This window comes from Onychostoma macrolepis, chromosome 06, assembly GCF_012432095.1.
Source record: "Onychostoma macrolepis isolate SWU-2019 chromosome 06, ASM1243209v1, whole genome shotgun sequence".
NCBI lineage: Eukaryota > Metazoa > Chordata > Actinopteri > Cypriniformes > Cyprinidae > Onychostoma > Onychostoma macrolepis.
Window position 1 is genome coordinate 33,364,815 of NC_081160.1, and position 25,258 is coordinate 33,390,072.

Consider the following 25,258-nt stretch of genomic DNA (forward strand, 5'->3'; position numbering starts at 1 on the left):
AGAATCTTGCAAAGGTCACGGTCAAACTACCTGGCGCGTGACACACACACACACACACGCACGCACTCACGCACGCCGTGACGTCACGCGATGATGAGGGCCTCAGCACCATCTGTCTGTCAGACAATAGCGGCTCCTGCTTCTGTGTGTCCGCGACATCATCAGCGATATTAACGATAACAACGCACCGGAGCGACACGGGACTCGACTCACAGGTCAGATCACAGTCACTATTTCTGCTTCGGAAATGTCATGTATTTGTAATACTAGCGCTTTTTGACGGTTGCTATGGGCAGGAGACCTGTTGCTATGGAGCGCGCGCTATCAATACAACACTGTCTTTGTCCGGCTGCAGACAATAAACATGAAAATCTGCATGATGCAGCGATGCATGCGAGTCTGCTGCTCGAGGGCTTCTCCTTCACACCTCGCCAGATCTGATGCAGCTCTTTGAAGAAACAGAAACAGACACAAATGTATCACTGGCTGTCGTTTGTGACACAATTGTATCAGTGTGTATCTCGCGGTTAAGGCTTTCTTTTTGATTTGATTGATTTCTATAAGGAACTGTTTGGGTTTGGGTGATTGCTGATGTTCTGACCGCTGCAGAACACCGCTGGACTGAGAACAATTACAGAAATGCATTTCTCACAAGACAAATTAGACACTTGAATGAAAGTGAAAACATCTGAGTAATGTTTCCTTGTAGGATCATACACTGTAAAAATGATTTTCGAAGGTGTAAATGAAGAAGGGACAAAAGCTGTACCCTTTCAAAAGAAACACTTCTGTACCTTATTTACCCCTAAAATTTGCATTTTAGCGTCTTAAAGGTAGATATTAGTATCTAAATGGTCCTCTGGAAAGGATACCGTCCCAGAGGAGTATGTTTAACAAGAAAACACTATTGCAGTCTACTTAAAAATGGCACATTTAATTCAGTGTTACTTGCCAGAAATAGACATTTCTGATTGGTTTTGTTTTTCAGTGTAGAATGAGGTATAAAAGGATCAAACTGAAACAGTGGGATGTCAGGTGTGTTTGAGGTTAAAAGCTACATATTAGTATCTAAATGGGACGTATTAATACATTTTGAAAGTGACAGCTTTTGTACCTTTTTTTTTTCCTGAAAGTAAACGATTGAGTATGTTTAACAAGAAAATACTATTTCAGTCTGCTTTCACATTTAATTCAGTGTGTTGCTGGTTCTTTGTAGTTATTTATTTAATTTACTAGCAATTTGTGAGGAATGAAAGGATAAAGCTGAAATGTCAGGTGTGTTTGTCCTGCGAGAGTCCAGATGTCTCCGGATCATTCTGCTGGTCAGGGAACAGCGTTCGTGTTGTCTGTCATGTCTGGATCATTTTAAGTGAAATGAAGGAGAAGTTGACAGACGAGACGAGTGATGGGATTAACTGCTGAGCTGCAGAGAAACTAGTTATTACACACATACTCGCTGCACTACAGATAATAACACAGAAAACGCTTTGATTAATAAAGCACTGCGAGACTCTTTAAAGATCAAGAATACCATACAGTGTATGTCTGCTTCTATAACACTTATAGTTTTTTTTCTCTGAATGCATGTTTTTAAATTATGATGCACCTATAGGATTTCCTTACTTTTGTATATCTTTGCTGGTTTGTTGAATTGTCAAATATTTGATGAATACTTTCAGCTACTAATATGAGTGTAATGCTCGACACATTTGGCAGTCTTCGCATCCATCTCTCATATTTTCCTCTCGGATTCAGTGGAGAGCTGCAGATGAGTCACTAACTAGCTGCAGTAAAGTAGTTTAGTCTGTTATTGGCCATCTGCGGGCTGTTTTGTGTCCATCGCAGCAGGCACCAGTCTCTCTGAAGAGGCTTTCACATGAGAATCTGAATCTGGAGAAACTGCCAAACAGAAGATCAGCACAATGTGTGTGTGTGTGTGTGTGTGTGTGTGTGTGTGTGTGTCTCTCACGTGCCACACTGATAATTGGCTTCAGACGCTGGCCAATCTCTGCTGCTGTAAGACGGATGAAACGCTCACCTTAACAAACTCAGACACTAGGGAAAGAGGTCTGCACAGGTGAAAGCTGTTGTCTTAGTCTGGTTAACTGGATACAATTACATTTACATTTAATCATTTAGCAGACGCTTTTATCCATGCATACAATGATTATATGCAAGACCCAGAGGTTTTATTGTCTGTCTTGATTTTGCAATCTTACTCTAAGCAGTTGAGCGTGTTTTCAGCGTGTAAATTCCACATCGATGCGACACTGATGTTTTTAAACAGGAATCAAATTCCTAATGACTGTGGTTAAATACTAGAACTTCATATCATGCACAACATGATTCAAATATTTGTAAAATGAATAGAAACTATTTGCAGCACAGAGAACGGAAAATAAAAATGAAAGTATTAAAGAGAAGCATTGTTCAGTAAATATTTACATACGTTACTATTCAAAATAATTTTTTATTAATATAAAAAATATTATTAATACTGAAATATTATTACAATGTAAAATAGCTGTTTTCTATGTGAATATGTGTTAAACTGTAATTTATTTCTGTGATGCGCAGCTGTATTTTCAGCATCATTACTGCAGTCTTCAGCGTCACATGATCTTCAGAAATCATTCTAATATACTGATTTGCTGCAAAAGAAACACTTCTGATTATTATCAATGTTGAAAACAGTTCAATATTTTTGTGGAAACCGTGATACATTTTATTTTTCAGGATTCACAGATGAATAGAATTGATTTGAAATAGAAATCTACTGTAACGTTATAAATGTCTTTACTGTCACTTTTGATCAATTTAATGCATCCTTGATGAATAGACGTATTTAATGTTTGAACAGTGTTTGATACTCATCCGTGTGTTTTCATGCTGCACAGCGACAGAAACCACCACAGTATTTTCCAGTGGGAAACGCACTGCTTTTGGCCTGTTACGTATCCTATTTTTTGTCCCACAGTGAAGAAACGGTTCATCTGATTAGTTGATGTAGAAGTGTGTCACAAGTCTATTAATTCCAGCAAATTATTCCTTCAAACAAAGAGCTCCGTTTTCCTGAAGATTGTGCAATTTCAAGCGATCAGATTATGATCCTGAGCTGTGAGCGACTCAGTTTGAGCTCATTCGAGCCGGAGAAGGTCCATGGAGCAGCAGCGACTGTTGATTTTGGAGATTTTTCTGTTTAGTTTGATTCTGAATGTACTGGTTTTAGACTGGAAACATCCAGTTTTGATTGCCTCAACCAGTTTATCTTGAGGTTCATCAGTGCTTAGCTGAAGTTTGGGAAGTCAAGCTAGTTAAAGAGTGAGATATTCCCCCACATCTCGTCCTCTGTTTCCCGTGTTGTGGCATTGGTCCGCTCTTCCTGTCGCAGGATGCTGGGCTGCGCTGATGTTCCTGTGCGGAGCGTTCTGGCTCTGATGTGTTTACACGCTGAGGAGCTCACAGGCGCTCGACGCGGTCAGCTGCGGACTCCTGCCCTCCGCAGGACCAGCGGCACCAAGAACCAGAGCAGGATGCCGTGGGGAAGAAACGCGGGTCAGTCGCGGCTGCTGAGCAAAACGGCTGGACACGCTCCTGTCAGGTATGAGCGACGGAGAACACGGGGCACTGGACGCAGGACCAGGCGATACGGCAAAAAACTGAATCATTTGACCAATTGTGACCCTGGACCACAAAACCAGTCATAAGTGTCAATTTTGTGAAATTAAGATTTATATATAATCTGATAAAAAAAATCAAAATATTGATAAAATCTCCTTTAAAATTGTTCAAATGAAGTTCTTAGCAATGCATATTACTAATCAAAAATGAAGTTTTGATATATTTCCGGTAGGAAATTTACAAAATATCTTCATGGAACATGATCTTCACTTAATATCCTAATGATTTTTGGCATAAAAGAAAAATGACCCATGCAATGTATTGTTGGCTATTTCTACAAATATACCTGTGCTGCTTATGACTGCTTTTGTGCATACACTACAATTTAGATTTTTTAACATTGAACTAGTCGACTTAAAAATGTAACTACAATATGATTATTATTTATCGAGCATCTGGTTAAAGAAAGTTCTGTTCCAAGTGCAGCAAATTCACAAATGTTATATATCTATATCTTTACAGAAAATTTGCATGAAATGTGAAGGCGAATACATGTTATGTTCAGAAATAATGTAAAGTAATAAAAATGCTAAATATGTCATTGATAAAATATAGACAGTCAATTCTAAATTCAAAACGACAGCAGTAGTCTATTATTAACAGTAAATGCTTTGTAAAAATGTTATGCAAGCATGCAATATTAAACTCTTAATTGTTATCATTGGTGTATTGACAATGTGTCTAATTTTAACATTTGCTAATATTTTTATTCAAAACTGTGATTCCTCGATTAAAAAAAAAAAAAAAATGAAATCATGGCAAAACATTACATTCAAATGAATCAGTAAAATCTGCTAAAAAATCACCAGCCCTAACTAAACACCAGTCTACTAGTTAACCTGATTATCACACTGTTCTTAAAGTCAAGTCAAGTTGGTTTTAGAAACAAGTTAAACGCTACAGAAATGATGTAAGAATAGTAAGACTGGATCGAATGCTGCATGACTCATTTTCTTGCATAACGAGTAAACCTGGTTGGCGGTTCACATTACTTAACTGTTGAACTCTGCAAACTATAAGAAGCTTTCCAAGTGCAATCTGGATTAAGACTGAAAGCAAGACGCAGTCAGTGAGTGTGAAGCAGATTAGAGGCGATCTGTCTGCGGAGACTCAGAGACTAAAGCTAACGATGCTGCTAACTTTGGTTTTAGATGCTCGGATGTTTCCAAATAGTGCAGTTTTTCCAATCACAAGCTACTGTACTTTTACAACAATGTGTTACCGAGCAATTTTCGGGTTTTTCTCATGTTGCAATGATACAATTTTACTTGAAAACATTTTAATATTTTAGGATAATCAAAACCAGCACTGTGCAAAGCCAAGTTAGTGTGCGGACCGAATCATTTTAATGAATTTAGTGTTGCATATAAATGAATTCACTAGTTATGAATTCGGTTAGTATATCATTATGTTATATTCACTGGGATATTTCTAGTCTTTTAGTGTAAATGTATCAGCTGCAAGGTTGTGACTGTAGTCCAGATGGTATTTTTGTGCTGCGATTCAAAAAAGAAATATCATTAAGAACATAATGTCTATAATGCATGAAGTAGATTAGGTTGTATAGGAGCCAACTGCAGTTTAATTGTTCTGAGTAGTTTGTATATAATGGTAGTGTAACCTTTAGTGTTCATTCTGTGCTTTTGTTCTCTCGCTCTATAAAAGTCAGGTTATTGTGGCGTGTTGTATGGACAACAATGAATCTCAACATGTGTGTGTGTGGGGAAATTCAGGTTTAAAAATAAGCTGACCGTTCTTCCGGCCTCAGGACCTGAAGCAAAAAAACAAGCATGAATATCTTCATTCCATCAGCAGAAGAGCAGAGCTTGATCTAGATTACTCGAGCTGTGTTGTGTGTGTATTCAGTGTCTCGTGTGTTTGTAGCATTTCTCGAGTTTTAATGCACATTTAATCATTGTGGAGAGAGAACTAGCAGCTGAGATTGAACAGAACAATGAAATGTGTATCTGCGTCATTCAGCTTCCTGTTAGCGTTAGCAGGAGATTCTTTAAGCGCACTACTGACAGATTTAACGAGCGATGGCAGACCTGCGTCCGCATTAAAGACACAAGTATGCCTGTGAAAATATGAGGAAGATGCTAACGATGATGACAACAAGCAGAACTTCATGAGATCCGAGTGCATCCGTGAATATTGTCAAAGTGTAAAAAAAGAGAGGAGAAGAGATTAACATCTTTTGTTCATCAGTATTTCAGATTTACATTTATGCAGATGTTTTTATCCAAAGTGTATTCAAAATGCACATTTTATCAGATCCTGCTTTCCCTGGGAATCGAACCCATTACCCTGGTGTTGCCAGCCTCATGATAGTAATGCAGTATGTGTTTATGCACAAAGTGTTTATTTTTTGGCACTGTACTGTTTGGTGAACAATTTTTTTTAAAATGGTAAACATTGCATCACTCAATTTGTATCAGCTCACAAATAATGCACGAATAGCAGTTATAAAAGAATTATAAATACAGTTTTAGAGTTCAGTCTCTGCAGAAAGAGCCACAGAAGGTGTCATTCAGAAATGTCTACACATCCTGCTCTTTCTGTATCAGTTTATGATATATTTTGGCTAATATGATGATGTTTTTCTGCTTATATGACTGTAGTGTTCTCAGCTCTGTTTAACACTTTTACATCATTTCCATTTGCAGATTTCCATGCATTTAAATCTTTCGAAATCTGTGCAATAAAAAATGTTAAGTGTTAGAAAATGCAACTGGTTGTTGGCAAATAAATGCTGTTGAACCAGTGCGCTTGGCGAAACCGTATCCGTACTGAAGATTACTGCTTAAGCAAGAGTAATTAATGACAGAATTTTCATTTTTGGGTGAACTATCCCCATAAGGCCTTTTGTTTTGACGAGTCACATGTAGGTTAGAGATTATTTTCATCTCATCTATTTATGGTTTTGTTTATGTTTCAGGTTATGAATGGCATGTAGAGTGTGTTAATGAACAGCAGGGTGTGCCCTAGATGGGCAGGGTCAGGTGTTAGTGATGTGGTCTCGCTGGTTTTTTCCCTCACACACACACACACACACACTCAGCTGAGCAGTGAGCAACAGATGAGAAGAAGTGATCTGAAGACACATCCGTGTGCATTTTCTGTTTGATGGACATTATTACACTCAGAACTGAAGAGAGAAAATCTGTTGGAGAATTAGGGAAAGAGATGTGACGAGCAAACGTGTGTCAAAGGAATAATGTCAATATTCAAACAGAAGAGGAGTGTTATTATTCATCTGCATTGATTGAGCGGCAGGACTGTAAGTGAGAATGTACTGTATGGACATAAAACCGCGTTTGGTTCGATCTAAACCCGTCCTGCGCAGGAATCTGTGTCGACCGAGACGCTTCCTTCACCAACAACACTCAACCAGACAAACCCAAACCAAAACTCAGACGATTACCAGGTACAGTCCTGACTAAACCGCCTCTGAGACCGAGAACATTCTCATATGTGTGATAGATCTGAGCTGAATGATTTTAATAATATCTCTGCACAACTACTGTCAGATCATGCTACAAAAATGTGATGCTGTTCTTCAGTGTCTTTGTTTTCTCATGTATAAATATCTGCCAATGGAGTCAGAAAACAAACTTGTTTTCCCCTTGAATTAAGTTGATTTTTATGACTCCGTATAGACGTTTGGATGGATGTTTAACAACATACTAATGAAACGTCTTTCTGAAAATAACACAAAAACTCGTTGTGAGTTGTGAAAATTCCACGATCTAAAGACTAAGTCTGTCCTTTGCAGTCTGTTGGCATCTGTTTGTTAATAAACATAATCAATTTTGATACATTTCTCAGAAACACTTCTTTATCTTCTGTCATTTTGCATCTCCAGTAAATGTATCTTGAGAATGTTAAGAATGTTTAGATGTTAGTACTGGAAAACACTGAGGAAGAGCTGCACTTTTTCTGCTAATTAGCCTGTTAACAGAAGTGGTTTCCAGCGTTTCATTAAAACGCACATCAGTCGGTAGATGACTTAAAGAACATCAGATTTGCTTCTACAGATGTTGTTTTCTGACATTAGTTCAGCATGATGAGATTTTGGCAATGCTGGACTCGTCAGACGGTTTCAGTATTGATTTAATCAGCGCAGTTCAACAGAAACCGGTTTTACCAGCCGCCACTCACTGATGTCCACTTAGTAGCTGTCTCCAGAAACTCATTAGCACGTTAAAGAGATGAACGGTGGTTCGTTAGGTCAGTTACCTGTAAAAACTGGAACAGAAAGTAGTTTGAGTTTTGAGCTCTCATTCACATTCTTGAGAGTCCAGGGGCCAGTTGTTCAAAAAATTTAATCTGGATCAGAATCTGGATTTGGAAATCCCATGTTTTGCTATCCAGGATCTGGTAACCCATCTTACTTTTGTGCCGGTTTTTCAAAGCAAAATTGGATTGGATCACCCTGATCCAGATACACACTTTTCAGATTTCCAAATCTGGATTACTAGTGCTCTATGGAGCCCATAAAGGGACATGATGATGGGAAAAAATGCCAATGTTTTGCATTGCATTTACACAAATAACTACTTCTGACTGCTCCATCTCTGATGATTGTGCCAATGTAGCTTACAATCAGTAATTAAACAAACAAACAACAACAACAACTTTAAATATAATATTTTTGTTTGGGGATATATTACATGTTACAAATGTTGTATTTTTTGCAGCAGTTTTAAAGTTTTATTACATTTTTGTTCCTGAAATCCACTGTTCTGCTGGGGTCAGAATAATCCAATCTTACTAAAACACAAACCGAGGATTTAATCCAGATCAAAACCAAGATTGGATTTTGTGATCTAATCCGAATTCAGAATCTTTTTTTTTTTTTTTTTTGAACAACCAATTTTCAAGATTTGATCCAATCCGATGGCAAAAACCCCATCAGATTACTTTTGAACAACTGGCTCCTGATTCTCAGCCTTCATCCAGTATGAACCTCCAGACTGATGCTTCTTTGTCACCATCATCATCCTCATCCTCTTCCTGTGCGTTTCAGGGACTGCAGCCTCACCGCGATGAATGTTGAGTCCTGGGCGGACTCACCTGACCTCCCGACCCCGCAGCAGCCCGACAGGTTATGCCTGGAGTCCTTCTGGAGCGAAGTGGAGACCATACGGAGCGACTCGGAGCCAGACAGCAGCAGACGAGATTCCCGACAATCCGAAGGTGAGGCCGAGACCAGGCCTTTGCAATTAATCGAAATACAGTTTCGATTTAGATTAGGGATGGGCAATACGGGCTTAAAAATATATCACGATAATTTCTGGTATTTATTGCGATAACGATATCAATGACGATAATTCAGGGAATCCTGTTTCTTTAGAGAAAAGTATTATCTTTCCTGTTTTTACCCAAAATTGTGTGTTGTGAGCATTACTGAGTACTGAATATCTGTAATATTTATGTCCCTGTAAATTATTTCTTTTAAGAGCATTTAAATAAATTGTTAAAGTGTGTGTGTGTGTGTGTGTGTGTCAGACGGCGAGCAGGAAGAGCTCTGGCTGCAGGATGCTGGTTTGTCTCCGCTGGTAACAGGTGAAGAAGAGGACGTCGATAAAGCCGTTCTGTTGTCGACTCTCACTAAGACTCAAGCAGCTGCGGTTCAAAGACGCATCGACTCGTACACGTGCTCGCTGCGCAAGAGGAACAAAACGCCACCGCGACACGTCAGAGACGTCTTCTCTTCCCCCATTGCACAGGTAACAGCACACCTGTGTGTGTGTTCATAATGATATTTGATTTTGGATCCACTAACAAATCACACAGAACACGTTTTCCATTCCAAACTGCTGTTTTCCATTGTATTTCTATGTAAACATGCTAGACAGATGTGTTTCACCATTGTGCTAGAGACGTATGTCTTGCAGCGTCTTGCACATGACACAGCATTCACAAATGAGGCACTTTTTTCCCAATTCCGCTGCCCAAATGACACATTCTTCAATGCAAAAACGCCATTCTGTTTTGCATCATTTGAGCCTTTATAACAGCTGTGACTTTCAAGTTACATTTGTATTTGAACAGGACTAAAATCATATTAATTCGAATATCATAAGGAATCTGATTTTCCAATGTCTTCATTGTATTTTGAAAACATGTTCACATCAACACACATTTTCACATCGATAAAATTAAGTTTTAGGGGCCGTTCATACATAACACATTTTTGCATTTCATTGCATTTCATTGCATTACATGCAATTGATGGAAATCTTAGACCACTGCGCTCATGTCTTGTGTCTTTCACAGCGTCTCACACATTATATGCCATTCTAACCACACTGAGTTCAAGTTCGTCAGCTTTTAAAAACGTGTCTCATGGTCTTGTGTTTATTTTCAATCCACTGAACCTGCATAATGCACATCCCATGTTTTTAAACACAAAAATGTGTTCTGTGTGAATGGTCACTGTTTGTAGCATTTTAATAAATAATAAAACTATGATTTGACCTCTTTAATAATGAAATGCATAGCTGACAAAAAGATTGTACGGTGTTTGAGTGTTTATGGTTGTATAATGACAGAAGGACAGTATGTATGTGTGTGGAGGAACAGTCAGTCGTGGCATTTGTAAAGGCCTGTATGTGCTCATGCTCCACAGCACACAATGCACACTCACATCATGTCAGATCATATCAGTGCATCTGAATAAAGGCTTGAGTTCTGTTCATCACACACACAGATATCACATCTCCTGTGTGTGTGTGTGTGTGTGTGTGTGTCTAACTAACTGTTTTCTATTCAGTCAGCAGTTCCTGAGACACACAACAGCGAACCTGACGCACACAGAAACATGGAGAGTGTGACAAAGACACAACGATCAGGTACAAACACGCACACTGTGTCTTTTCTATTGGCTGAGAAGCTAATAAGATTATCTAATGAGATGATAAGAACCTTGGTAACCAGTTTTTCAGAGACACTTTGATTATTTTTGAGGATCTCATTAGAAGGAAACCCAATGTAAGATGTAATGTTGGCATGAAACACTACAGCAGTGGTTCCCAATCCTGGTCCTGGAGAACCCCCAACACCGCACGTTTTTGATGTCTCTCTTATCTGACACACACGATTGAGGTTTTGGAGTCTTTACTAGCTGATGAGTTGAATCAGGTGTGTTTGATTAGGGAGACATCTAAAATGTGCAGTGTTGGGGGTTCTCCTTGATCAGGATTGGGAACCAATGCACTACAGCATCGTGATCCTAACGGTTCATTATTCTGTTTATTATTCAATGATATTTTCAGCTGCAGATCTTCACCTGTCACATCTATTAATATAAGAGCATATGTGTGTTTAATAACATTCAAATGCTAAAGATTCAGAGAGATGAGCAGTGATTATACATGAACTCAGCGCTCGTGAATGCAGCACGTGCCCTTTGAACACAAGATGCAATTTCCTGCCTTTTCACATGGAAATCATATTCAAATGGATCAGATAGCGAACGCTTCCCGCTGTCAATGGAAACAGCCGTTAACAGCGTGTGTGTGTGTGTGTGTGTGTAGCTGTCAGCGGTCAGGAGACTCAAGGGCTGCAGATGGACGAGATCTTTATCACAGACGTGGCGTATTGTGAACAAGCTGCCATCTTACTGAAACAAGCCAAACTACCACAGAACAACAGCAGCCAGTGCAGGAGAGACGACGGAGCACTGCCGGTGAGATGCACTGTCACACCATAGCAACACACTAAAAACACCATAGCACCATAACACTGTCTTTCGGATGAGACGTTAAACCGAGGTCCTGACTCTCTGTGGTCATTAAAAATCCCATGACACTCATCGTAAAGAGTAGGGGTGTAACCCCGGTGTCCTGGCCAAATTCCCGCCACTGGCCCTTGTCAATCATGGCCTCCTAATAATCCCCATCCCCATTGATTGGCTCTATCTCTCTCTCCTCCCCACCTGTAGCTGGTGTGTGGTGAGCGCACTGGCGCCGTTGTCCTGTGGCTGCCGTCGCATCATCCAAGTGTATGCTGCACACTGGTGGTGGTTGAGGAGAGACCCCCCACATGATTGTAAAGCGCTTTGGGTGTATAGCAATACACAATAAAAGCGCTATATAAATGCTTCATTCATTCATTCATTCATAGCAGCCGCATAACAACACTCACTGTCTGCCTGTCTACAGTTACACACCATAGCAACACACTAAAAACACCATAGCAACTGCATAACACTCACTGTCCATCTGTCTGCCTGTCTACAGTTACACACCATAGCAACACACTAAAAACAACATAGCAACCGCATAACAACACTCACTGTCTGCCTGTCTACAGTTACACACCATAGCAACACATTATAAAACCCAATAAAAACCGTATAACAACACTCACTGTCCGCCTGTGTACAGTTACACACCATAGCAACTGCATAACAACACTCACTGTCCATCTGTCTGCCTGTCTACAGTTACACACCATAGCAACATACTAAAAACAACATAGCAACCGCATAACAACACTCACTGTCTGCCTGTCTACAGTTACACACCATAGCAACACACTAAAAACACCATAAAAAGCACATAACAACACTCACTGTCCACCTGTCTACAGTTACACACCATAGCAACACACTAAAAACACCATAGCAACTGCATAACAACACTCACTGTCCATCTGTCTGCCTGTCTACAGTTACACACCATAGCAACACACTAAAAACAACATAGCAACCGCATAACAACACTCACTGTTCACCTGTGTACAGTTACACACCATAGCAACACACTAAAAACACCATAAAAACCGCATAACAACACTCACTGTCCACCTGTCTGTCTGTCTATAGATACACACCATAGCAACACACTAAAAACAACATAGCAACCGCATAACAACACTCACTGTCCACCTGTGTACAGTTACACACCATAGCAACACACTAAAAACACCATAAAAACCGCATAACAACACTCACTGTCCACCTGTCTGTCTGTCTATAGATACACTCCATAGCAACACACTAAAAACACCATAGAAACCGCATTACAACACTCGCTGTCCATCTGTCTGTCTGTCTACAGTTACACACCATAGCAACACACTAAAAACACCATAGCAACTGCATAACAGCACTCACTGTCCGCCTGTCTGTCTGTCTACAGTCACACACCATAGCAACACACTAAAAAACCATAGCAACCGCATAACAACACTCACTGTCCTATCTGTCTCTCTGCAGTTATTGGCTGATGCTCATAATCTCAGTATGGCTAAATAATAATAATGATAATAAAATCAACCCAGTGACCAGAGAGGTGTGTGTCAGCCGTCTCACCTCCTCCTTTTCCCTGTCTCTCTCTCCGTGTGTAGCGGGTCATCTGTCCGCAGTGCCGGCTGGGAGTGACGCGGGTGCTGGATCTTTCCCAGCAGGACATGAAGAAGGTTCGTCAGCTGGCTCTGATTGACATGACGGCGCTCTGTGACCTGCTGGGGCTCGAGGTCAAACGACACAAAACCTGCAAACGGAAAATCCCTGGTGAGTTTCCTGTCACGTGACCACACTCATTCTGATCTGTGTGACCAATAATCAGAATCCTGTCAAATGTCTTCCTGTTTGTCAGAGAGCTGTTTGTTTGGCGTTCCTCTCGCCTCATTGGTGGAGAGCGATCAGAAGATCAAACCCAACACTCAGATCCCACTCTTCCTCCAAACAGTACGTCATGACAATCATTACCTTCTGCACCAATTTATTACATCCAACCTTTTATTATAATACTACTTTAAAGTCGGCATGAAATGTAAAGGTAACACTTCACTTAAAGCCTTTATATATAGATATATATATATATATATATATATATTTAATGCATTAATTATACTTTGTAATGCTCCTTATAATGCATTGTATTGTCTCATTAATAATTGTAACCACAGTTATAATACATTCCAAACATTTGGTGCTTTTTTCCCCAGTGAAGGCCTCGATTAAAATACAATAAAACTATAAATATAACAAAATAACAAAAATATAATAAAATACCTAACTACATAATACTGTTATTGTTAGAAATTGCAACAAAATTAAAATAGAAATATAAACTTTTGAACTGCGGGTTTCGTCTGGTCAGAGGAGAACTGACCCCCGACTGAGCCTGGTTTCTCCCAAGGTTTTTTTCTCCATTCTGTCTCGGAGGGAGTTTTGGTTCCTTGCCGCTGTCGCCTCTGGCTTGCTCAGTTGGGGACACTTAATTTCTAGCGATTATCACCGATTTGATTGCACAGATACTATTTAAACTAAACTGAGCTAGACAATGACATCTCTGAATTCAATAATGAAATGCCTTTCACTGAAAATTGAGTGTTTAATCTTATCATTATACATTACTGACACTCTATCCTCCAATTTGATACTGTTAAGTGCTTTGACACAATCTGTATGGTTAAAAGCGCTATATAAATAAAGGTGACTTGCTTTTAAACTCCGCCCCTGCAACCTCACATTCAGATCCGCCTCCTTTTTTGAGAGCCACGCCCACACTTCAACATCCAATCAACAACTGGTGCACAGAACCAAGCCCCGCCCTACATTTTTTCTTTTTCGATAATCCTTTTTGGATGTATGTCACAATACAGAAGAAAAAATGTGTTGCCGTTTCATCAACTCAAAATAAACTCTTGGGTGTTTTGTACATGATTGTTTTTTTTAATTTCTGCTTCAGCTTCTGTCGTTTCTGGAGAAGAAGGGTCTCGATTCTGAAGGGATTCTGCGGGTTCCAGGGTCTCAGTCCAGAATCAAAGTAACATAAAACATTATTATCAAATAAGTACTAAAAGTACCTTGGTAGTACCATGGTATCCATTACAGTTTTTTTCAACTGCTTACACTCAAAATCTTTACTTGTCACACAATTTCTGAAACTTGACACTCAAACACCAAATCTGCAAAACCATACACTAATTTGACTCCGTTTTCAATTTCATAAAACACTTTTTGCAAAGCACAACACACAATTCTGTCACACAAAAATCTAACAGGAATTAATATTGTGTTTGCAAATGTTTGCTTTTGAGACGTGTTTGTGGTATGTTGAATGCAGTGCTTCATTTTGCAAGAGATGCGAGGTATTTTGCATTTTGTGTGCAATTCTTTGATTTGTGTGTAAAGATTTGAAAAAAGAGCAGTTGAAAAAAACTGTAAAGTAGCATCTGACACCATAAGTGCTGATTTCCATAGACTCATGCAGAGGAATGGGGAACAATGCAAGGTCTCAAAACACATTTTTAAAGTTTAACTTATTTTAAGTTTTTAGAACACAGTTTCGTGCGAGAGACACCATAAAAGACTCAAATGCAACAGTGAAACACGCCTGTCCAGCACTTGTTTACATAGAAAAACAATGGAAAAGTAGCGCTGTGGAATGGAAAACCGTGTTCTGTACGAATTCCCGTTTACTGTACCATGGTACCACCAGAGTATTTTTATGCATCACATATGAAGAAGCGCTGTGTGAGTGTGTTTCGACTCACGGTTGCTGTGTTGGTCGTAGGTGCTGCAGCAGAAGCTGGAGAACTCGTTTTACAGCGGTTCGTTCAGCTGGGACGAGGTCAGTCCTAATGACGCCGCCGCTCTGCTCAAGAAGTTCATCCGTGAACTCCCGGCGCCGCTGCTGACCGCAGAACACCTCAACACCTTCAGCGCCGTCAGAGGTGCGTGAGGCACAACAGCAGGTCTCACCGAGGGCCAGTGTGTCGTATAGTGTGTAGACGTGTTGTGAATCTACATCACAGTAGCTTCACCAAAATACTGTTTTTCAATGAACAGTCAAAGATTTGGTCTCTGATCTTATACAGCGGAGGCCAAAATGATTAGAACACTAGTATTTCAGCAGCTAAAAATGGTTTTTAATCAGTTATTTCTATCTTGTGTCAGAAGGAAATATCAGTTTACATTTCCAAACATTCATTTAGACATTAACTGTAATAATCCAGTGAGATTTTTGAGATGTGATCTGATCATCATCAGTCTGTCTGGAGTGACATGAAGAACCAGAACAAACTAAATCCAGAAGAACTGTGTCTCTGCTTCAAGAAACCTCCTGCGAAGCTCCTGAGAAACTCTGCTCGAGTGCAGCGAGGACAAAACCTGCTTTAAACACAAAGCATGCTCACAACAAATGTGGATTTCATTTAGTTCATAGAAGCTAATTGGTCAATAAAATCTATTTATGACATTATTTTTGACAGCATCCTCATTTTACAGCATTTTTACACAAGTGCCTAAAACTTTTAACAGCACTGTAGCTTCGCAGGAGCTTTCTTGAAAAATCTCACTGGATTATTACAATTAATGGCTAAATGAATGTTTGGAAATGTAAACTGATATTTCCTCCTGACACACTCCAGCAAAATATAGAAATAACTGACTTAAAACTATTTTTAGCTGCTGAAGATACTAGTGTTCTAATCATTTTGGCCAGCGCTGTATATGATCTTGGTATTGTATTATAATGTTGGTATTATGTGTCATTGGTTTCTTATAGACTGAAGAGTCTTTTTGAGGAAGAATCATGTTTAAATTGTTTTGTACAGATATTGCAGACCTGAAACAGAAGCTGCACATGTTGAATCTTCTTGTGCTGCTGCTGCCAGAACCCAACAGAAACACACTGAAGGTACAAACCACACACACACACACACACACACTCACACACACACACACACGCACTCACTCACTCACTCACTCACACACACACACACATATGCCTGCCAACATGTGTCATAGACGTGACTCATCAGCAGCGTTACATAAGAGAAATTAATTAACACACTGAACGTTTGCTGTGTGTGTGTGTGTGCGAGTGTGTGTGCGTATGAGTGTGTGTGTGTGTGTTGTGTGTGTATGTAGCTTCACTCAAGCATAACGCAGCTCACAGTCAGCCGTTTATATAACCGTGTCTCTGTGTTGAAGTGCTGCTGTTGATGAATGTTAAAAGTCACATGAAACGCTCTTCACAACCCAATTCACTTCAAGAGATTGTTCAGTCATCATTTACTCTCCCTCACGTTACTTTCTTCTGTGGAACACGAAAGGAGATATTTTGAAGAACGCTGGGAACAACAAACATGGAGACATTTCTCAAAATATCCTCTTTTGCGTTGCACAGAAGAAAGAAAGTGTTTATGAATGAAACAAGAAGAGAATCAGATCTAATCTGTGAGGAGTTGATTGACTTATGAAGAGAAAATGTTTTTGGGAATAACGGATTTATACAGTGATATTTTGAGTTCAGTTTTAGGGTGTGTTTACACTCGTAGTACGGTTCTTTTGGTCCAGACTGAAAAAGAAAATCATTTTTAACAACGAACCTAAAGATCCCAAACAAAAGGCATAAGGATGCAATAAAAATTTGACTGGACAGCCCTTATGGTGTATGTTTTAAGAACTTACCAAACATCCAAAACAATGCAGTGTGCTGGGCTAAATGTGCTCATGTGTACATATGGTGGTATTTTTTACCAGCTTATAACTCAGAAGAGCTTATAAAAAGCATAAAGGAGTCAAAATATCAACAGCATTCCTCTTTTGCACACTGTACCGAATTGTAATAGGCATCAGAACCAGATATGCTTGAGCGGTCTGTCTTTTTTAGGGTCACATCTTGTAACAACACGTACAGTTTTTGGTGTTTAGTTGTTTTTAGTCTTTAGCGTACCTGCACTTTTTTGTGCGTAGCGGCACTTCTGACACGAGTAAAAAGTATCAGTGTCTGGTGATTAGAGATGACACTATAAACATTGCTGCCAACTAATGTTCAGGAGAAGTTGCTAAAGGAAGGTCGATTTGTTGCACTACATCAAATCTTTGCAAAAAATCTATTTTATATATGTTCATTTAGATTTGTTCATAAAAATAATACAAATGCATAATGTAATATTAAAATATAAATAACTATTTAAATACATTGAATTATTAAACACATTTTTGAACGATCTTTGGTTTCCTCTTTTTGAGTGAATGTGTGCCTTTACTCGCAGCTTTACTTGTGCTAATTTGTATTGAAAACTTTGATTTAAATATTGATTGATTGATTGATTGTGGCACTATACATAGATTGTGAATTATTAAAAAGTACTTGTTTATTTAATAAATAAACGGGGGACTTCTTTTTTCCACTTCAAACACTGCCTAAAATCAAGGCGAGATTAAAACCAAAGACTAGCTATATTTCCATCACCTGCTTTTTATGCGCATTTTGAAGTATCGCATCAGAAACGAGTGATGGAAACGCCAAATTTCGAAAAGACATCCCTTAATTTGCAAAAAAAATTATACATTCGCTTGAGGTGGTTTTTGACTTGAAAAAGGGTTAATGCGAATAACGGGAGATGAAAATGCATTCCGCATGAGCATTCAAAAAAGTCATTGCGGTATGGGACAGCATAAACTCACTAACCAGCGGACCGATTTTGTTGCACAGCATCTTAAATGTTATGATAATTTTCAAGTCTGTCATCAACCTCCCAGAACGGTCTACCACACCTGCGTTCCCAAACAGCTGACATTCACCTCCGAAAGCAAGACTACATTTATTATGTTTCGTCTGCTCACTCGAAGTGCAAGTAATTTATTATATTTGGGAATTATTATATTCAGTGGCTTTAGTGTATTTAGTGCCAGTTCATCAGGAAGTGATGATTTTGTTCTCTCCGACTCGTGGATGGAAACGGTGCTTATTCATAAATGTTTTATGCGATATTTCAGTTTTGCTCATAAGTTAAATTCACCACTTAGGATGGAAACCCAGCCACTGTCTTGAAGTGTCGATGCGTGTTTCTCCAGGCGCTGCTGGAGTTCCTCAGTAAGGTGGTCTTAAGCGAGCGGCGCAACCGCATGAACCTGTGGGCCGTCTCCACCATCATGGCTCCAAACCTCTTTCTTCACAAGGCCGTTCCCAGTAAACTAGCAGTGGACGGTCCAGAGAAGGGTCAGGCGGAGCGGGCGGCCGACATCATGAGACTCCTCATCCGCTACCAGGACCTGCTGTGGACGGTAAAGATCTGAAGAAACTCGCGTCTTCCTAAAGTGTTCAAGAGTGTTTGATCTGCTCTTCTGCTGGGGGCATATTACAGAAAGTTTCTTATCTTAGGTCTTAACTTAAAGGGATAGTTCACCCAAAAAATTAAAATTCGTTCATCTTCAGAACACAAATGAAGATATTTTTGATGAACTCCGAGAGCTCTCTGACCCTCCGTAGACAGCATGAATCCTAACACGATCAAGGCTCAGAAACGTAGCAAGGACATCATTAAAATAATCCAATTTTAATGGATTAATTTTCCAACACTTAAAAGTGTTTTGTCATCAAAATGTAACATCTTCAGGGTCCCCCAAGAGTCTTTCTAACATTAAACATCTCCATTCTTCATTTTAAATGATTAATAAATGTAATGTCATTGTTGGACAGCACAAGTGTAACAACATATAAAACTATAAAATTTTGCTTGATCGCAACATATAATCATTGCAGTTAATAGTGTTCATCGTCTTTTTGATTTCGTGTAATTTGTAACGAACGGCATAATTCTTACTGTACATTTCTGCCATAGTCACCACTAATAACCTACTCCTAAATATAATGTAGAAACTTAATATTTTCTGTAAAGCTGCTTTAAAATGATTGGTATCGTGAAAAGCGCTATGCAAATAAACTTAAATTTTATTGTTTTTTCCGTTAGCTTGATTATGAAGTTAGCTGTGGGGTTGCCCTAAAGTTAAGACAGTTTATAGGATTTTTTAGGAGGTATCTGTAATACTTTCCTATCTGTAACGCACTTAGGAAATGCTGTTTTGTAGTAGCTCATCCTAAATGTGGTCCTAACTGAAATGACCATGGTTACCAAACAGATAAGATTTTTCTGTAATACGCCCCCAGGTTCCTAACTTCCTGTTGAGTCAGGTGAGGAAGCTTAACGAGAACAGCAGCCGTCGTTACCAGTTCTACGACAAACGCATCAAGCACCTGCTCAGGAAGATCCACACGGACAGCAGAGACAAACCAGACAAGAACTCCGGCGAGGTGAGAGAGAAGATCCAGATCATCCAGAGCCTTGAGTTCGGTCCAAACTGTCTGTCTCTTTAGATTACAGTTTTTTTACACATTTCTCAACACTAAAGTCTTCACACAGTTCCCTAACCATCTTTCAACTCGACACAGCAGTTCATTTCACATTCAAAGTGCACTAAAACTACCAAAACGCTTCATTAATGCCTCAAATCATGTCATTCTTTCATAACACTAGCGACATAACATTTCTTTACAAAATAAGAATGATACTCTACTGTTTATAATTCACTGCAGTATATGTTACATACTCTGTGTTTACATTACAGTACAGAATTATTCCTAAGTTTTCCGCTTTTGTATAGATGCTAATGAAAGTGAAAGACATGCAGCTGCTTTGATAGTATTTGATTTTTAACATATTACTGTAAAAATGTTGCAAATTTCTGTCTTATTCATTTTTGTACTGTGCTAGGTTTTGAACTTAAGTTTTGAAAACAGCATGTAAACGTGCAAATTGTCTTGTACAGTACAGAAAGTTTTGGAGGTGTTTGTGTCGAAGTGAGAAAAGAATTGATGTAATTTAAAAGATGTTTTCAATGAATGCATTTTGTGCCAAAGCAATGATAAATGATGCACAGTTTAGCCGCAGACACTGATGTTGTGCTCGCTGTGAGAAGAGTTCTGGAATGTGTCCTCGCGATCATAAAAAACTGTAAAGCATCTGTTAAATGAGTAAATGCTAATGAAGATGTAATTAGGAGGGAAAGAGAGACGGGTGACAGATCGTGAGCATGAGAGGATGAGGAGATGATCCCTTCAGAGGCTTTAGTCTCAGGAACTGAGATCACGAGACACGCTTACAGGACCTGACAGAACACACCAAGTGCACAAAAGCTCATACTCGACTAGAGACCATAATGTCCATAACATCTCTGATGAATCTAGAAACAAAATCATTGTCTAAGACAGACACTTATGGTGGACAGGAACCTGAAGACATCGCGTTAAGAATTTTTAAAAAGAAATTAAATATTTTAAACATTTAAATTTACTTTTTTTTAAAGAAAATGTTACAAACTTACACTGTAACATTATTTTCATGGCAGTTACCTCACACATTCTCATTCTCCTAAAAATAAGCTTTGTTTACTTATTTTATAATATAATATTTTCAAATTAAATATATCTATAATCATAGTATATAATAAGAATATATTAATTTTCTTGGGGTTTTTTATGTTTAGGTGAAATGTGGCATGATTTACACTTTTTTTGGCTAATGATCTTTGGCTCATATTGATCCGTTACTGATAAATTATTTTCTTCTCTCGTGTGTGTGTGTGTGTGTGTGTGTGTGTGTGTGTGTGTGTGATCAGCAGTGTCGTACTGTAAAGATCCAGCTGGGTGACGTGAGTTTCTCGATGGAGTTTCGTCTCACTATTAATTCTCGTGCATCAGACCTGATGTCACAGTTTTATAAAGAACTACATGCCTCTGACAACAGCAGGGGACTCCTGAAACGGTATGAACACACACACACACACAAATAAAATACCTATAATGAAAAAATCATTTGATTATTATTATTGTTTTCACCCTCACACAGAAATGGTTCAACAACCTACCCGGACTGTGCCATCTATGAAGTGGGTGGAAATATTGGTAAGATATTTACCAATTTTTATATATATATGTGTGTGTTTGTTTGTTTGTTTGTGTGTGTTTGTGTGTGTATGTGTTTGTGTGTGTATATTTTTTTGAGTGTATCATTATTCACAAATGAGACAAAGCAAGATACAAACAATAGTGATTATAGTTAACTAAACTAAAACCATTTTTAAAAATCCGTTACTTGAAATTAAATAAATGCCAAAGAAACATTTCTTATTTTCATTTTGCTTAATTTGATGTAATAAAATAACTAAAACTCAAATACAAATTATTAAGAACTATATAGAAATATTTAAAAAACAAAAAACAACTAATTAAAATGACAGAAACACAAAACTAAATTAAAACTTTTAACTAAGATTAAAATGGAAAATACAAAAATAAAAACTAATTCAAAATATATTTAAAAAAAACTAAAATAGTATTTCAGTGATACTAAAATAACACTGATGTAAACTTGCATATCAGAAATGAGTAGAACATATATATAACAACATAAATATATGAAATGGAAAGACTTGTATAACAAAATGCATATATGGACGAGGAATAAATCCCTCTCTTTATTTTATTTTTTTTTTTTTCATCTGATCGCCAAACAGTTTCCAAATAGAACTGCATTTATACTACCAACAAGAAAACAATACTATAATATTTATATTAGTATTATATATGTTAACTCTCTGGGTTTGGTTTTATTTGATGTCCACAGCTTCCATGTTGCTAGACCAGCATTTACACTATCAACAAGAAAGCAATCCTACATATTTAGATTATAATCTATATTATACCTGTTACATATAAATGTGATATTTTTAATGCCTAAATCTTGTTTTCTGGCTCAGGTGAACATTGTTTGGATCCAGAGACTCATTTGTTCGACCTGTACAACAACAACCCCGGCGGCGAGTGGATCATCAAACTGAGATCGTCCAGCAGGGGGCAGTAGAGACACACAAGATCTCCACACGAGACCTTTGACCCCTGAGGAGAACCAGAGGGTCTGTGAAGGAGTGAAAGCGCTGCTCTGAACACTGAGATTCGTCTGACGCCGCGCCGTTAATGATGTTATGAAGCTGGACTTCTGCATTGTGTTTGGACTCTTTTGATGTTGTGTTGTGCTGGTTTGATGCTGAGGCCGCTTGAGATTGTTGGATTATTTATTAAGCGGCAGAGCATCGCTGTGTTTGTAGATGTGATGAATGAATGTCCGAGGTGTTGTGTTGTACAGATCTGGTGCCTCGCAGTATTAAACACACGACCCCGTGTGAGTCTCAGCGTGAGTCTGGAGCGTCGCCGGACACTCGGATAAACACGCTCTCTCTCTCTCTTCTGTTGTCTGATCCAAATTATTACCTTCAGTACTACTTTTAAATATGTTATTGTACTTATTGAAGCACTTCCAAGCCTTTTGACATCAGTTTGTCTCTGATAGAGTTTGTATTTCTTTGACTCTAACTTAACGTTTAAGACACATTCAGATAGTATTGTGCATCACACACACACACACACACACTCTCATTTGTCATTCCAGCAGCTCATATAGTCGTGTCAGAGTCGTGCGAGTGTTAGTGAGATCATGCTGTGTAATAGTGTATAACATCCATCACACACTGTCAGCCTCATCCTGCTACACAGACACACACACACACACAGACACGCACAGAACACACACACAGACACAGACACACACACACACACACACACACACACAGACAGACACACATGCAGAGAACACACACAGACACACACACACACAGACAGACACACATGCAGAGAACACACACACAGAGACACAGACAGACACACACACACACAGACGAGTTTATCGTCAGCTTTGAGAACATTATGTTTTCGAGTCGTTTTGCTAATGTTCATCTGACAGTGTCATAATGAAGATGATGTGAAACTCAAATTAAAGCCACATGGCGTCTCTGCGCACTTCATAAATATTACTAGTCTGATGATGAATTTTTGTTCTGAAAAAAACAATCTACAAACGAGCGTTTTGAAGAAACTACCTATTAACATGTATGCCAAGAAAATGTTCTAAGAACATTTCACTAATGTTCCCATTATGTTAGAAAACATTACGTCAAAACGTCCAGTTTTTTATGTTTGACAAATGTTTTTTCTTGGTTATGCGAATGTTAAGGGAACATTCCATTGTATCATTTTGCAAACATTATGGGAACGTTACTTTGTTTTCTGAACATTCTGAAACAGGTAGTTACATTTAAAAAATGTTATTTGAACGTCCAACTAAAATGTTCCATGAACAATGTATATAATGTTTTTGTAAGAACACAACTTTGAATGTTCTGTTAACATTACGGAAGACAACCTTGCCAGAATGTTAACGAATGTTAATCGAAATCTTAATTTTACAACAAGTATCCGATTCTTGACCTTAAGTATCCCATTCTGAACTTGGAATTGATTTTCGATTCCCAACCCTAATCACTAGTAAAGAAACAGCACACTTTCCTCAACAACACATGATCTGAGGAATTATTCATGCTTGATCACTTGACTAGGAGAACTAGTGATGACTGACTTAACTAACACTATGAAACCCCAGAGTAAGCAGCACTCCTCGTGCTGGATATATGTGACCCTGCAGCACAAAAGCAGTCATAAGCAGCACAGCTATATTTGTAGCAATAGCCAACAATACATTGTATGGCTCAAAATTATACATTTCTCTTTTATGTCAAAAATCATTAGGATATTAAGATCATGTTCCATGAAGATATTTTGTAAATTTCCTACCGTAAATGTATCAAAACTTCATTTTTGATTAGTAATATGCATTGCTAAGAACTTCATTTGAACAACTTTAAAGGTGATTTTCTCAATATTTAGATGTTTTTGCACCCTCAGATTCCAGATTTTCAAATAGTTGCATCTCAGACAAATACTGTCCGATCCTAACAAACCATACATCAATGGAAAGATTATTTATTCAGATGATGTAGAAATCTCAATTTCAAAAAGTTGACCCTTATGACTGGTTTTGTGGTCCAGGGTCACATATATGTGAGGTTTCAACACCAAACACAGGCGTTCCTCCTCATGTGATCTGAACTGTTAGAGCTGTGTGACGCTGGCGTGTTCTTCAGTGTCTGTGTCACAGTTGGTTGGTCAGGGACAAAGACTGAAGAAGGATGTTCTGTCAGCAGTAATAATCAGATGTAGGTCAACACTGATGCCCGCGGCCAACACATGCGTGACTTCCCATGAACACACAAACACTCACATATGTTCATCCTCATCACACACAAACACACACTCTCTCTTTGTGAATTTTACTGTTTGTTTGTCAGTCATATGAATAAATGCAAATGACATGAGCAGTGTTTTTTTAGCATTCTCTGAATGGATGATGTTTAATAATCTGTCTTTTACTGCAATGCTAAAATTATGTTCTTCCTCAGGATTTTTGTCTTGTTTTCCAGTACAGATGAATTTAAAACCAAGATGCATTTACTGGAGATGCAAAAAGACAGAATATAAGAAGTCTTTAAGTGAGTTTATGCTAAAAACTGGAAAAAATATCCGCCAATGGTGTCAGAAAAATGAACTTTTCTCCTTTTGAATTAGGTTTATTTTTCTGACTCCATTTCAGATATTTGTTCTTGTTTTAATCATAAACTCACTTCATTTTAGATCAGTTTCTCGGATGTTTTATGTCATTTTGCATCTCCAGTAAATGCATCTTGATTTGAGAATGTTTAGATAATTGTGCTGGAAAACAAGACCGGAATAGCGAGGAGGAAGGTCACGTTTGCAGCGAGCAGCTCCTGTAATGTGAAGGATATTGCATTAAACGCTTGTGAATGTGAAGATGGTTT

General features: G+C 38.5%; 2 protein-coding genes across 6 annotated transcripts in view; one reads left to right on the top strand and one right to left on the bottom strand.

Moving 5' to 3' along the window:
* LOC131542987 (rho GTPase-activating protein 40) lies at positions 1 to 24,757 on the top strand. 4 transcript variants are annotated; one of them, XM_058780132.1, is made up of 15 exons: positions 1 to 215; positions 8,711 to 8,880; positions 9,193 to 9,413; positions 10,460 to 10,538; positions 11,223 to 11,374; positions 13,039 to 13,204; positions 13,290 to 13,381; positions 14,388 to 14,465; positions 15,216 to 15,375; positions 16,258 to 16,340; positions 18,509 to 18,718; positions 19,602 to 19,745; positions 21,110 to 21,255; positions 21,340 to 21,395; positions 22,250 to 24,757. In XM_058780132.1, exons 2-15 carry the CDS (start codon positions 8,730 to 8,732, stop codon positions 22,351 to 22,353), a joined length of 1,842 nt encoding a protein of 613 aa, XP_058636115.1. In that variant the 5' UTR covers positions 1 to 215; positions 8,711 to 8,729; the 3' UTR covers positions 22,354 to 24,757. The 4 variants fall into 4 exon arrangements, with proteins under 4 accessions (XP_058636115.1, XP_058636111.1, XP_058636112.1 ...); XM_058780128.1 differs by lacking the exon at positions 1 to 215 and adding an exon at positions 2,552 to 3,601; XM_058780129.1 differs by lacking the exon at positions 1 to 215 and adding an exon at positions 2,553 to 3,601 and having other exon boundaries at positions 21,113 to 21,255.
* Positions 1 to 25,258, bottom strand: part of ppp1r16b (protein phosphatase 1, regulatory subunit 16B) — a 114,987-nt gene that overhangs the window by 65,985 nt on the left and 23,744 nt on the right. The window contains exons 1-2 of one of the 2 annotated variants that reach the window (XM_058780135.1): positions 15,196 to 15,333; positions 13,004 to 13,184 (exon numbers count right to left, since the gene is read on the bottom strand). The gene's annotated coding sequence lies outside the window, so the exon portion shown is untranslated. Of the gene's footprint in view, positions 1 to 13,003; positions 13,185 to 15,195; positions 15,334 to 25,258 lie in introns of those variants that run through there. The other variant, XM_058780134.1, reaches the window with a different exon arrangement.

Bases quoted from the DNA above. Each gene is read 5' to 3' on its own strand.
- LOC131542987 (XM_058780128.1), top strand. From the start codon at position 3,393: ATGCTGGGCTGCGCTGATGTTCCTGTGCGGAGCGTTCTGGCTCTGATG. The intron at 3,602-8,710 runs GTATGAGCGACG...TGTGCGTTTCAG, and splicing joins GCTGGACACGCTCCTGTCAG to GGACTGCAGCCTCACCGCGA. The intron at 21,396-22,249 runs GTAAGATATTTA...TTTCTGGCTCAG, and splicing joins TGAAGTGGGTGGAAATATTG to GTGAACATTGTTTGGATCCA.